At 40.1% G+C, this 13,489-nt stretch overlaps 1 protein-coding gene across 4 annotated transcripts in view; it reads right to left on the reverse strand.

Moving 5' to 3' along the window:
• The window catches only part of SLC25A26 (solute carrier family 25 member 26), a 169,178-nt gene that overhangs the window by 21,901 nt on the left and 133,788 nt on the right, over nucleotides 1-13,489 (reverse strand). Inside the window, exon 7 of one of the 4 annotated variants that reach the window (XM_080676304.1) lies at nucleotides 10,999-11,056. The exons of the other annotated variants lie outside the window; for them this stretch is intronic. Within the exon in view, the coding sequence (XP_080532430.1) occupies nucleotides 10,999-11,056 (58 nt within the window). The remainder of the gene's footprint in view (nucleotides 1-10,998; nucleotides 11,057-13,489) is intronic. 4 annotated transcript variants of the gene reach the window in all.

A 13,489-nucleotide genomic window follows, 5' to 3' on the forward strand; every position in this document is an offset into this window, starting at 1 on the left:
CGCTTAGCCTTTTATATACATAGATAGCTAAGATCTGGAAACAGCCCTAGTGCCCATCAGTAGATGAGTGGATAAAAAAGGTGTGGTACATTTACGCCATGGAATATTACGCAGATGTAAAAAGAAGGATCTCTTACCCTTTGAGACAACATTGAGGGTCCTGGAGAGTATTATGCTAAGTGAAATAAACCAGTCAGAGAAAGACAAATATTACATGATCTCATTTATATGCGGAATCTAATGAACAAAATAAACTGACAAACAAAATAGGTCTGGAGACATGGAAGCAGACAACAGACTGATGATTCTCAGAGGGAAGGTGGGGCGGGGTGGAGGGTGGAAAGAGATTACCTAAAGATCTTATATGCTTATATGCATAACTCATTGACACAGACAATAGTGTGGTGAAGGCCATGGGAGGGGGAGGGAGCCCGGTGGAAGGAGTCAAAGGGGGAGAAAAAAAGGACATATCTGTAATACTTTCAACAATAAAGATATTTTTTTTTAAATCCCACACTCCTCACAATGACCCTAAGAGTTGGGTCCTGATATTATCTATCTTTCACCTAGTCTTTCTAACAGCAGAGCCTGTTCTCACTCTTCCTTTTCAGTTTTACTGAGATATAAGTAATGTCCAATAAACTACACATATTTAAAGTGTGCCACTTGACAAGTTCTGACAAATGCATCCATGTGAAATCATGGCCACAATCAAGAAAGTGAACCTATTCATTACCCCAGAGTTTTCTGTGACCCTGTCATTCCTTTCCAGCCCCTAAACCATCAGATCTGTCACTCTTGATTAGTTTGCTTTATCTAGAATTTTATATAAATGACTCATACATTCATTTTTGAAGAACTGGATTCTTTCCTTCAGAATTGTTGTATGAGTTGTCCATGTTATTGTGGATATCAATAGTTCATTCCCTTTTAGTTAGTAATGTTCCATGGTGTCGATGTATCATTTGTTTATGTATTCATCTGTTGATGGGCATTTAGATTTTTCCAGTTTTTTGCTACTACAAATAAAGCTGCTATGAACATTTAGACACATGTCTTTATATGGACACATACCTTCATTTCTCTTGTGGAAAAGGTAAGTGGGAAATAGCTGGATCACATGGTAGGCATATGTTTAACTTAAGAAACTACCTAACTGTTTTTCAAAGCGGTTGTACCGGTTTACATTCTAACCAGTTCCAGTTACTCCACATCCTTACAAACACTTGGCATTGTCAGTATTTTTTAATTTTTATCATTCTAATTGGTGTGTAGTAGTATTTCATTGTGTTTTAATTTGTATTTCCCTAATGACTAAGGATGTTGAGGGTTTTTTTCATATACTTTTTTCTATCCATGTATTTTTTTAAATCTCTGTTCAAATGTTTTGCACATTTTTATTGGGTCATCTGTTTTCTTAATTATTGAGTTTTGAGAGTTTTTATATATTCTAGATAAAAATCACTTGCAAATATTGCTTCCTATCTGTGGCTGGTCTTTTCATTATCTTAACATCTATCAAAAAACAAATTTAATTTTGGTGAAGACCAAATAATCCTTTTACACATTTTGCTTTTGGCGACATATCCAAGAAATCTTTGCCTAACTAGGCCACAAAGATTTTTTCACCTGTTTTTTTTTCTAGAAATGTTCTGTCTTTAGGTTTTACATTTAGATCTATCACCCATTTTGAGTTAATTTTTCTGTATGCTGCAACGTATGGACTGAAGTTCTTTTGTTTTACATATGGGTATTTACTTGTTCCAATAAATGGAAAAGACTCCTTTCTCCAATGAACTGCCTTCTCACTTTCATAAAAAATCAATTGTTTGGGTCTATTTCTGGACACTCTATTTTGCTGTAATCCACATATCCATCTTGATACCAATGTGATACTTTCTTGACTACTACAGCTCTATAATAATTCTTAAGATCAGTTGTGTTAGTTCTCCAACTCCATTCTTTTTCAAAGTTGCTCTAACTATTCTAGGTTCTTTGTACTTTCGTATGAATTTTAGAATCAGTTTATCAGTTTCTACAAAACATCCTGCTGATATTTTCATCTGACTTGCACTGAACCTGTAAATCATTTTGGAGAATATGGAGGTGTTAATAATATTGAACTTTCTGACTCATAAACATGGTAGTTTTCTCCACTTACTTAAGCCTCCATCTATTTCTCTCCACAGGGTTTTGTAGTTTTCAGTATATAGGTCTTGGGTTGGTTTTGTCAGATTTATCTTTTAAGTATTTCATGTTTTGATGAGACTGCAGTAATTTTTTAATTTTAGTTTCTGTTTGTTGCTAATACCTTGTATCCAGCAACACTGCTAAAATTACTAGCTCTCATAGCTCTTTATAGATTCCATCAAATTTTCTGTATCAATGATCATATTGTCTATGAATAAAGATAGCTTTTCTTTCCAATTGGACTATTGCCTTTTATTTCTTTTTCTTACCTTTCTGCACTGGGTGGTATGAATTGCAATAATTAAGACAATTATCAGAAAAAGACTCTTAAATATATTAATTATAATGGTTAGAATAGTGTAATGACCTACTGATGATGGCATATTTTTATGAATGATCAAATATACCACAGCTGAAAAAAGAAAAGCAAAGTTGGTACTAATTTCCTACTCTCAATAATTCCCTACTGAAAATATACCTGTAAAGTTGAGAGGGTTGCTACAGAAATGGACATGTAGGGCCCTGTTTATTTTGTCAACTTGAACTTTTTTTTTTTTTTTTACATGTAATTTATTGGTTCTATTTTATTTATTTTCTTTTTACACTTGGACCCCTTTCACCAATTACTCCCATCCCCCATTCCATGCCTCCGGCAACCACCAATCTCTTCTCTGTATTTATGAGCTTCAGTTTTGTTTTAAGATTTACACATATAAGAGAGATCATACAGTATTTGTCTGACTTACTTCACTTAGCATAATGCCCTCAAGGTCCATCCATGTTGTCACAAAAGCCAAGATTTCATTCTATTTAATGGCTGAATAATATTCAATCATCATACACACACACCACAATTTCTTTATCCATTCATCCACAGATGGACACTTAGGTTGTTTGCATATCTTAGATATTGTAAATAAAGCTGCAATGAACACAGGTGCAGATACCCTTTTGAGTTAGGTTTTTTGGTTTGTTTGTTTTTCTTTTGTATAAATACCCAGAAAGGGAATTGCTGGATCACATGGTAGTTCTATTTTGAATTTTTGAACTTCCAGACCATTTTCCACAGTGGCTACACCAATTTATACTCTCACCAACAGTGCACAAGGGCACCCTTTTCTCCATATACTTGCCAGCACAAATTATTTCTTGTCTTTTTTATATTTCTTGTATCTATACTTATAATAGGATGATATGCAAATTGGTCAGGATGCTGTCACATAATGACCAACCAGCAGGAGGGCGGGGCAGGGAGCTACAGTGGCAAAGAGCTACAGGAGGGGAGGGCAGCAAGTTACCTACGGCAGAGAGCTACAGGAGGGCAGGGTAGGGGGTGGAGAGCTACAGGAGGGCGGGGCAGCGAGCTACCTGCAGTGGAGACCTACCAGTGGCGGTGGGCAGGGCGGCCAGCTGAGGCAAGCGGCAGCAAGCTACTCATGCATAAATTCGTGTGCAGGGCCACTAGTTGTTTATAATAGTCGTTCTAACCAGTGTGAGGTAACATCTCATTGTGGGTTTGATTTGCATTCCCCTGGTTAATGACGTTGAGCATCTTTTCATGTAAATGTTGGCCATCTGTGTGTCTTTGGAAAAATGTCTCTAAAGATCTTTTGCCCAATTTTAAATTGGATTGTTTGGGGTTTTTTTGCTATTGAGATGTGTGAGTTATGTATTTTGGATATTAGTCTCTTATCAGATATGTGACTTGCAAACATTTTCCTCATTCAGGACATTCTTTCCATTTTGTTGGTTCCCTTTGCTGTGCAGAATCTTAGTGTGATGCAGTCTTGCTTATTTACTGTTGCTTTTGCTTCTGCTGTGAGAGTCAAAATATCACTACCAAGACCAATGCCAAGGAGATGACTGCCTGTTTTCTTCTGGGAGTTTTATGGTTTTCTATCTTACTTCAAGTCTTTTAATCCATTTTTAAGTTTCTTTTTGTGTACTGTGTAAGACAGTGGTCAAGTTTCAGTCTTCTGCATGTGGCTGTCCAGTTTTCTCAGCACCATTTATTGAAAAGCCTGTCCTTTCCAATTGCAATGTCTCAGCTCCTTTGTCATAATAACTGACTACATATGTGTGGGTTTATTAATGGGCTGTCTGTTCTGTTCCACTGACATATGTGTCTGTTTTTACACCAATACCAGGAAAAACTTTTCTTAAGTACTAGACACCTAGCTAAATACTAGTACACTACCTAACAAATCAGATATACAACAATGTGTGGTGTCAGCCTCGAGCATTTTCTTCCACCTAACTGATGAGAATGGTTGCTTGAAAAGTATATTTATTAAATTCACTGAACTAAGAGTGCAGCTATAAAATAGATATTTTTTAAATTAAAAACAGCTTTCTAAAGATAGTCTTGCCATTAAGTGTAGTACTTGGTATTTCTTTAGTAAATGCATATATTTGTGCTTCCATAGCAAACATTTTCTCCAGAGCTCTATAAGCACTGGAGACAGCACGAGAAACAAGACACGGAGCAGCCTCCGTCTATGTTTAAGGTGGCAGAATATGCACTTTACCGGGCAAATTAATGCCAGTTATAACAACATTACTTACTTTGCGAACTTTTCAGAAAAGAAATACAAAACACAAACTGGATCTTTGATGATGACTAAAGGTCATCTTCAGTTCACCTAGTTCCAAAGAGCAGAACTTTCCTCCAAACAGACTTAACCTACTACTAATAATGCTGAGTTTATAAGCAATGATAAAGACTGAAAAACAAGATGTGAATTACGTGTCATACAAGAGGAAACAATCCAAGATACTACGTAATTCACAAACTCAACACTTACTGAGTACCTACTAGGTGTCAGACACTATAGAGTCCAGGGAAAAAACCACAGTCCCTATGTGTACTATCTGATGGGGCACAGAGGGAGCAGAGGAGGGTTATAGCAGAGAGAAGCGAGGTGATGGAGAAGGCTTCACAGAGGTGCCTGCTATAATCGAGGAGAAAAACAAATTGGTTGCCAGCGGGGGGAAGTACTTCATTGAAACAGACTCAGATGGCCGAAGACAAAGTTTAAAAACAGAATCTCTATAGATAAGCTTAATTTTCCACTATCACCTGCCAGAATAATTTAGTCAAAGAACATTTAAAAAATCATTTTATATTTGAAAAAGATACTAATAAATATCTTAAAAACAAAACCCAAAAAACTCTCTAGAACAATATGGTTTAGAATCAAGTGAGAAACTTCAGTGGCAAACACAGAGCTTGATAAAAATAACGACTATAACAGTAACGACAATAAACACTTACAAAGAACTAAACACTTTATATACATTGACTCATGCGTTCCTAACCACAATCTTCTGAGGTCTGTGCCGTTTTATCCTCATTTTACAGACAGGATGTTGAGGCTTAGAGAAGTTAAACTATAGTGAACAGCAGAACTGGGGTCTGAATGAGATAGCTTATAAAAACACTTAGACTTGAATCTGTAAGTTATAGTTGTCTTGATAGCAAATAAAATGGCATTTATGAGACACTTTACTTACACATACGGACCATAATTTTTACATGAATATTACTAAAATATTCGAGTGGGTGAACAAATTATGTCAATGCCTAAAACAACTTGCTTTAAATAGTATGGGTTTACTTGTGTTGCTGTTTTTCTCTTGGAATTGTCCAAGTACAGAAACTCTGGAAAATACATTGAAAACAAGCTAAAAAGATGAATGTTATGTACAAATTATTCATTTGGAAACAACTTTAAATTCATTAAACACCACCACCAATAACAAGATAAAAAGTACTATATACAAATTCTGTATTTTGAAGTCACACATTAGCCCACATATGTGGAGGGTCCAGAGGATTGTGATCAACAAAAAATGGCTTGGAAGACAAGAAAGGTTACTCACTGGAATTGTAAATATTGTTTATGACTTCAAATAATTTAAGACTAGATTGGAAAATGGAATAAAAAATATAGTGTAGGCAACGGTATCAGTGATTACTATTGACAATATTAGTTAACACTTGCCGAGTAATGAGCACATGCCAAGCACTATGCTAAAGCATTTACATTTCTCACTTAATTGTTGAAAGTGTGTACCATTATCCACAAACACAGGTGTGGGCAGGTGCTAAGAGGTGTTAAGAAACTGCCTGAGGTCACAGAGAGTAAGTAGGGGAGCTGGAGCTGGTGTTCGGTTTCCCCCAAAGCCATGGGCCTTGTAGACAGAATGGTATACATGCCACATTCTAAGATTCCTCATGACCATACTCAGCTCCCCCGCAGTGCAGCTCCATTATAATGCAGGTTAGAAAACTAAATATTTTGATGTCAATAAAAGTTGTTTTAAAAAGGTGGGTTTGTATTGGAGGATTTTTAAAGGCCTATCTGAACCCCAGAGATTTTTAAATTGCCATAATTTCTCAACCTAAGTATTTCCATTGCCAAATAGGTCTAATGACCATTCGTGTAGAGGCAGATAAATGACCAGGGGACTTGAAGGTGAGGCATGGAGAGTGTGTCCACCTGTGAAGAATCATATGATGGAAGTTAGCATAAAAAAAAAGTAAGAATAAAAAAAACAGGTGGCCATATTTGCTTATTTATCCCAATTCAATGCCCTGTTTCCTTTCTTTTTTCAACTAAAAAAAATATTTTGGGTGAGTCCATGAGCATGTGCTTATATCTCATGTTAATGAGAAATGTCAAGTGCAGTAATGAGGCTGGCAGTTGGTTCTTAATTTTGCTTCTGTGTTGTTTTTTGTTTATTTGATTTTTTCTCTCTTGACTGGGAATGTCAACTACTAAGTGACGACAGTTAAGGATGACCCTGGCTGAGCTGCAAGCCCCCAGCCCTGAGAGAGCTCGCTCGGTGCTCACCTGTCCTCAGCGTTGCCTGGTGTCTGGTTCATAACTTAGTTCCTACGGTTTTGCTTAAGTTTCCTTAGCATAGGTTGACTGGAAAATATTCCTAAGAGCTCATAAATACAGAAAATTTCATTTCAAAATAAGTTTAAACTTACAGAAACATTGCAAACATAGTACAGTCCCATGTACCTTTCACACAGCTGCTCCTGATGTTGACATCTTATATAACCACTAGAGGCCCGATGCACGAAATTCGTGCAAGGAGCTCGGCCCTCACAGCCCTGGCTTCGTCCGGAAGGTAGTTCGGCTGTCCAGTCTAATTAGCATATTATGCTTTTATTATTATAGATAGTACTGTACAGTTATCAAAACTGGGTACTGTTCTACTAAGCTATAGACCTCAGGTGAATTTCACCATACCACTGTTTTAAGCCTTTAAGGTATGTGATTTTGAAACACCAGTCTGTTTTTTTCAATTAATGATATTCCTATTATCCATGAGGATACTGTGAGACCAAATCCTGACTACTCCGTGGTCTTACCACAAAAATACCCAGGGCATTCTAATTTCTGCACTCACTGCTCAGGCTTATCAGAGGGAGAATGGCAGGATGCAATTTGGCTGCCCTGACCCTCAGGTAACAGCTGTTAGCCCAGCATTCACTCAGAGTATGGAGAGCACACCCCAGGCACAATGCCACAAAATAGCCAGGAGCCCGAGGCTGGGTTGGGTGTTTTCTATTAAAGTATAGCATAAAGAAAAGGATCCGTCTTCACTTTAAAACACCCACTCAAATGTGGATTATTATCTTATGTGCGAATAACTTTAAAAATATGTGTTTGGGCTTTAGTGCAGGAAAACTTAAATTTAGGATTTCTTCCCCTCTATATTCAAAAGTAGTTATATATTCCCATTTTCAAGATGACGAAGCTTACCAAATGCTTTTCATGGGACAAGGAGAGGTACAGGTACAGAATCATCTACTCAATTCCAAATGCATGACATCAGATAATACTTTAGTTAAGACAACAGAAGAGAATGCCCTGTGTATGTCTCCCTGCTGTCAGCCTACCACAGAACCTCATAGAACGCTGCAGACAGCAGGCAATACCATGCGCACACACCCCACACACTGGGGCCCTGTCCTGTGGCTGCTGCACAGACTTTAAAAGGCAAAGCAACATCTGCCTAAAGCTTTATCTTCAATTCGGTGGACGTTCTCTCTGTGAAGTGCTCATATACTAATATATTTTAAAAAGAGATTTCTGAAGCAAAGTTTTAAGCTGAAAAGAATATAAAATATAATTGGGAACCACAATTAAACTGTCATTTGTGCCATACAGTGGCTCTAGCAATATAATCAAGTGCTGAAAGGCTAAAATCGATTCTCCTATAGAAATCATTTACGTAATTAAAATCGGATATACCTGATAACTACAGATCATTTAAAATACACAGGCTTATTTTGGTTATAATGGCAACTGGATCGAAACTATTCTGAGATATATAGAAAACTTCATTTCAACTGCAAGTTACATAACAGCAATTTTGTGTGGGTTGATTTGTACCTCTTTTTTTGTTGCTGTTAAATTGCATGTTGGTTTAATACTTGCCTTCTAAGTAAGTAAGGTGGAATCGATAATGAGAATTTATAAGAAAGTCTTAATGAATGACTGCTGGTAAATAAAGGAAATTTCATTATATTATTCTTGAGAAAAAGCAAGATGAGCTCAAATGCTGAGTCTGCTCAGTAATATTTAGGTTTTATAGTTAGAAATATTTTGGGGGACGTGTGGCCAGGTTTTACAGGAGGGGTATTTATTCTGATTAGGGGTTCTCTGAGTTTCCTGGATCTATGGTTTGATGTCTTATTAGTTTGGGTTAGGGACAAAAGGTCCCATTCATGTTAACAATATAAATATTTCACTGAGTAACAGTTACAATGAAATAGATTATTGTAATTGATATTCATGATGTTGGCTGTGAGTCAACAAAAAAAAAGGTGTGATTACTTTTAATACTTCTGCCTGAAAAGGCATACCTAGCTTGCTAAGTTTAAGTAAGAAACAATCTTCTTAAGAGTTTTAATAAAAAATGGTTAAAATGAAAGAACTGAGGGACTTACACTGACAACTCCCATTTATCTAGAAACAGATACACTGACAAGCCTCTATCCTCAGCAGCACCAAAACATATAAATAGTGAGCCCCTTGTTCTCGCTGACCTTCACAAGCTCTCTCCTCCTGATTCCAGGACAGACCCTCCTCCCCCAGGCCTTGCAGCGTCTCCTACACGAAGAGGGCAGCCCAGCCTCGACGCCCACATGAACCCTACAATGCACGCGGTGCCGGTAATTTCACCGTGTGAACAAGGAGGGAAGACAGGGCCTGGCCAAGCATCATGATCTCAGCGTTCACTCTTGGCTCCACAGAGTGGCAAATGGGCTCCCTCAAGGACTCCGCTCAGGGGACAGCAGGGCCCTGGTGAGCTGTGCTGAGATGCCAGGTTGCGTTCGGCTCGGCTGCAGCGAGTGAGGGCTGTGATCACGGCGCTGCCTGCCAAGACAGTGAGCCAGAGCCACACCAACACTGTCACGCCACATACTTAAACGAAACACGTTAAACAAACACCAAAATGCTCATAAATAACCAGGAAGCAAGTCTAAAGGACAAGTAAAAATAAAGCTAAATCCCTTTCCCCATTTTTCAAAGGAGGTTACATAATATGAATAAAAAAAATGAGTTCCTTGAAATAAAATACTGGCAGGATTTTAAATTGACAAAGTAACTTGGACTCAATATAGGCTTTCAAGGCGCTTTTCAATATACACTTATGCTTCATAATCTAATTAAACTTAGGTGGCCAGCTCCCTCTTCTGTTACACTTTGTTTCACCAAAAAGTCAGTATGACTCATCGCGGGAATCCTCTGATTGATCACATTTATCTCATTTAGACACAAACTTGCATAAGTGGGAAAGAAATGCTTAAAAGAAAGAAGACAAATGAGGAAAGAAGACAAAGACAAAAACGTGCTTTTCATTGTTTTTTGACAGGGACCCTAACCCACTGCCCTCCAAGCGGCGGCATCCTTCAGCTGAAAGTAACAGAACCTGCAAGGAACTGATGGGCATCCTGGCTGGCTGCACCCCGAGGCTCTATGCAGGTGCCATGGCGGGCTCACAGGTGTGAATGCGGAGCTGGAGAGGAAGCAGCACAGAAGCCACCCGCTTTCCATGCGTCCCCTCAGGCCTTGGCTCGCCTGATGCTCCTCCTTCGTTTTCACCATCTGTCTTTATTACCACCTGTCTTTACCTTTTTTAATCGGCAAAACTATCAAATGCAAGCATACTCTAAACATTTTGCTTACTGATTGAGTCTGACCTAAAAGGAGGAATTTCATATCCTTCCAGTTCTCACATTTCTTATATGGATCTCTCTCTTTCAACAGCCCTGGAAACAGGAAAATTTTACCTATTACTTTTATAAATTGAATGAAAGGACACTGTGGGACTCTAATTCCTTTTCCTTTTGCATGAAGTGTCCCATATTTTCCAGGATGCAAATTAAGAAATCAAATGTTCTTGTAGTTTTTGAATTGTTAAAAGATGCCGGCTTCATTATGTGATTTTGCTAAAACCTTAAGCAGCATCGGAGACTCTGACTTCACTGGCAATCTGGACACATAATAAATACTTTTCTCCTATTTTCAATTGTTTTTAACAAGTTATATTTCATTTAGGGCACAGCTTAGTGAGGTGGAAATCACACACACATTTTTACTCATTTCCTTTTCAATCTTCCATACACCTTTACAGAAAAAAATGACATTCTACAAGAAATTTTATATCCATTCAAAATATGCTTATTGTTTATGTAAAGCTCAGTAAGAGTAAACCTCTATATTATAGTTTTGAATATACTTCTAAAAGAAACTAATTAGAAATAAAAGTGTCTACACTTACCCAACTTTGTATTGAACTTGAAAAAGAATGTAACCTTCAAACAATGAGTAGTTCCCTGCTGTGTAGAAGACAGGCATAAGGAATGTAAACATAAATATAAACAATCAGAAGACAAAGCTCCTTCCTCCAATAAGCAAAGACCCCTGAGGAATTAAACAAAACACGTGGAAGAATGTGGTCTGGCTCCACTCATGCCATAAACTCTCCGATGCCCGTGGCAAGTCAGGAGAGCCGGCTTGCGCAGCGAACACTCCAGTCCCTGCACACGTGCCGCAGGACCAAGTGGTTTGGGAGAGCCCATCTGAGAAATTTGTGGCCAGGGTTTTTAAGCTTTATATCATCAAGTTAAAAAATCAACACAATTTGCAGAAACACCTTAAATAAGCTAATGTGATATGAGTTCAACTTTTTAGCAAAATTTTGGCACATGAAAACAGCAAAAACATTATTAAAGACATCATGCGTGCCCTAACTGGTTTGGCTCAGTGGATAGAGCGTCGGCCTGCGGACTGAAAGGTCCCAGGTTCGATTCCGGTCAAGGGCATGTACCTTGGTTGCAGGCACATCCCCAGTAGGAGGTGTACAAGAGGCAGCTGATCGATGTTTCTCTCTCATTAATGTTTCTAGCTCTCTATCCCTCTCCCTCCCGCTCTCTAACAAAATCAATAAAATATATTTTTTTAAAAAAGACATTATGCACTGTGTGCAGAGTTAGGAGTAAAATGATTAAGAACATCAACTCTGGAGTCAGACTGCCTGGGTTTGAAAGGGCGGGGAGACTCCATGTTCCTTTTGTTCTATGTCCTCCACCTCGTGGAGTCAGGTTCCTGCCCTAGAACCTCTTCAAGAGCCCAACCCACACTTTTGGATTAGCCAATAGAAATGCAAGGGGAAGGTAAGCCACACCCTGCCCCATGTGCAACCTGATCCCGACCAATCAGCAGAGACCACACTACCTCACCCCTCCTACCTCTCCCAGGCCCCCTATAAATCAGCGCGTTTGGGGGCTGACTCTCTCTCTCTCTCACTCGGCTCCCTCGTGGTCTTTGGGAATCACGAAATCTGGGCATAACATTTGGGGGCTCGCCCGGGATCCCCAAGAACCTCAAGGGACCCCCGATCCGGAGAGTCTGACTGGCCACGGTAGGTGTCTGTCTGTTCCTTGTCTCTTTTTTGTGTGAGCTCATTTCTGAATCTCTGGTAGTGCCCGAAGCGGTCTAGGTGGACGCACCGGAGGACCACGGGCGGGAGGAATCGGGAGACGTCCTGATCCTCCTTCAGGAGGGACGAGTATTCCCCTCAAACCTCTGGGACGAGGTGGGTCGCTCCCACCGATCGGCGTGAGGCCGTCGTCCGCACTTTCGGTTTTGTCAGTTTTTGTTCCAACGATTCGCATTGGAAAGCTTGTCTAAAGGGCCCTTTGTTTGTCTGTGTCTGTGTTTTTCTGTTTTGTTTTGTGGACTCTGTTGACGGACATCATGGGACAGACTCAAACCACTCCTTTAAGCATTATGGTTGATCATTTCAAAGAGGTTAAGGGAAGAGCTAGCAACCTCAGTGTAGAGGTCCGGAAGGGCCGGTGGCAAACTTTTTGTTCTAGGGAATGGCCGACTTTTAGTGTTGGGTGGCCGCCGGAGGGGACCTTCGACCTCCCCACCATCCACCGGGTGAGGGACATCATCTCTCAGCCCAAGAAGGGACATCCTGATCAACTCCCTTACATTATTACTTGGCAGGACCTCGTGGAAGATCCACCCTCCTGGCTTAAGCCCTTTCTGTCCCCGCGCTCCCTGGAGCTGAAACCCATACTTGCTTTGCAGGAAACGGAGAAGGTGAAGAAGAAGGACCTCATCCCGCCTTCAGCTCCCCTCTACCCTGTCTTTCAGGGGGGAACTGAAGAGGAACTAATCTTTCCTCCCTCATATCAGCCCCCTAGAAGTTCACAGGGGGGCGATGCTCCCAAGCAAAGGGGAGCGTCTGGGGGCGGAGTTCCGGGAGCGTCTGGGGGCGGAGTTCCGGAAGCAGCTGCGGTTCCAGTGGGAAGCCCGCCTCTTACTAGACAAAGGGCTCAGAGGGAACTGTCTGTCACAGCCCCTGACTCCACTATTAAAGCCCTACCTTTACGAGCCGCGGGGCCCCCAGATGCGGATGGCAATCAACTCCATCACTATTGGCCTTTTGCCACTAGTGACCTTTACAACTGGAAGGCTCAGAATCCTAAGTTCTCTGAGAAGCCAGCAGGGCTTATTGATCTGTTAGATTCTGTCCTTTTCACCCACCAGCCCACGTGGGATGACTGCCAACAGCTTTTACAGGTCCTGTTCACAACTGAGGAGAGGGAAAGAATCCTCAATGAGGCCCGGAAAGTGGTTCCAGGCGTGGACGGGAACCCAACAACCAACCCGGTCCAGATAGATGTCTCTTTTCCCTTAACTAGGCCTGAATGGGATTTCAACACGGCAGAAGGTAAGGAGAGGCTCCGGGTCTACCG

The sequence above is a fragment of the Plecotus auritus genome (genome assembly GCF_963455305.1).
Source record: "Plecotus auritus genome assembly, chromosome: 6".
Lineage (NCBI taxonomy): Eukaryota > Metazoa > Chordata > Mammalia > Chiroptera > Vespertilionidae > Plecotus > Plecotus auritus.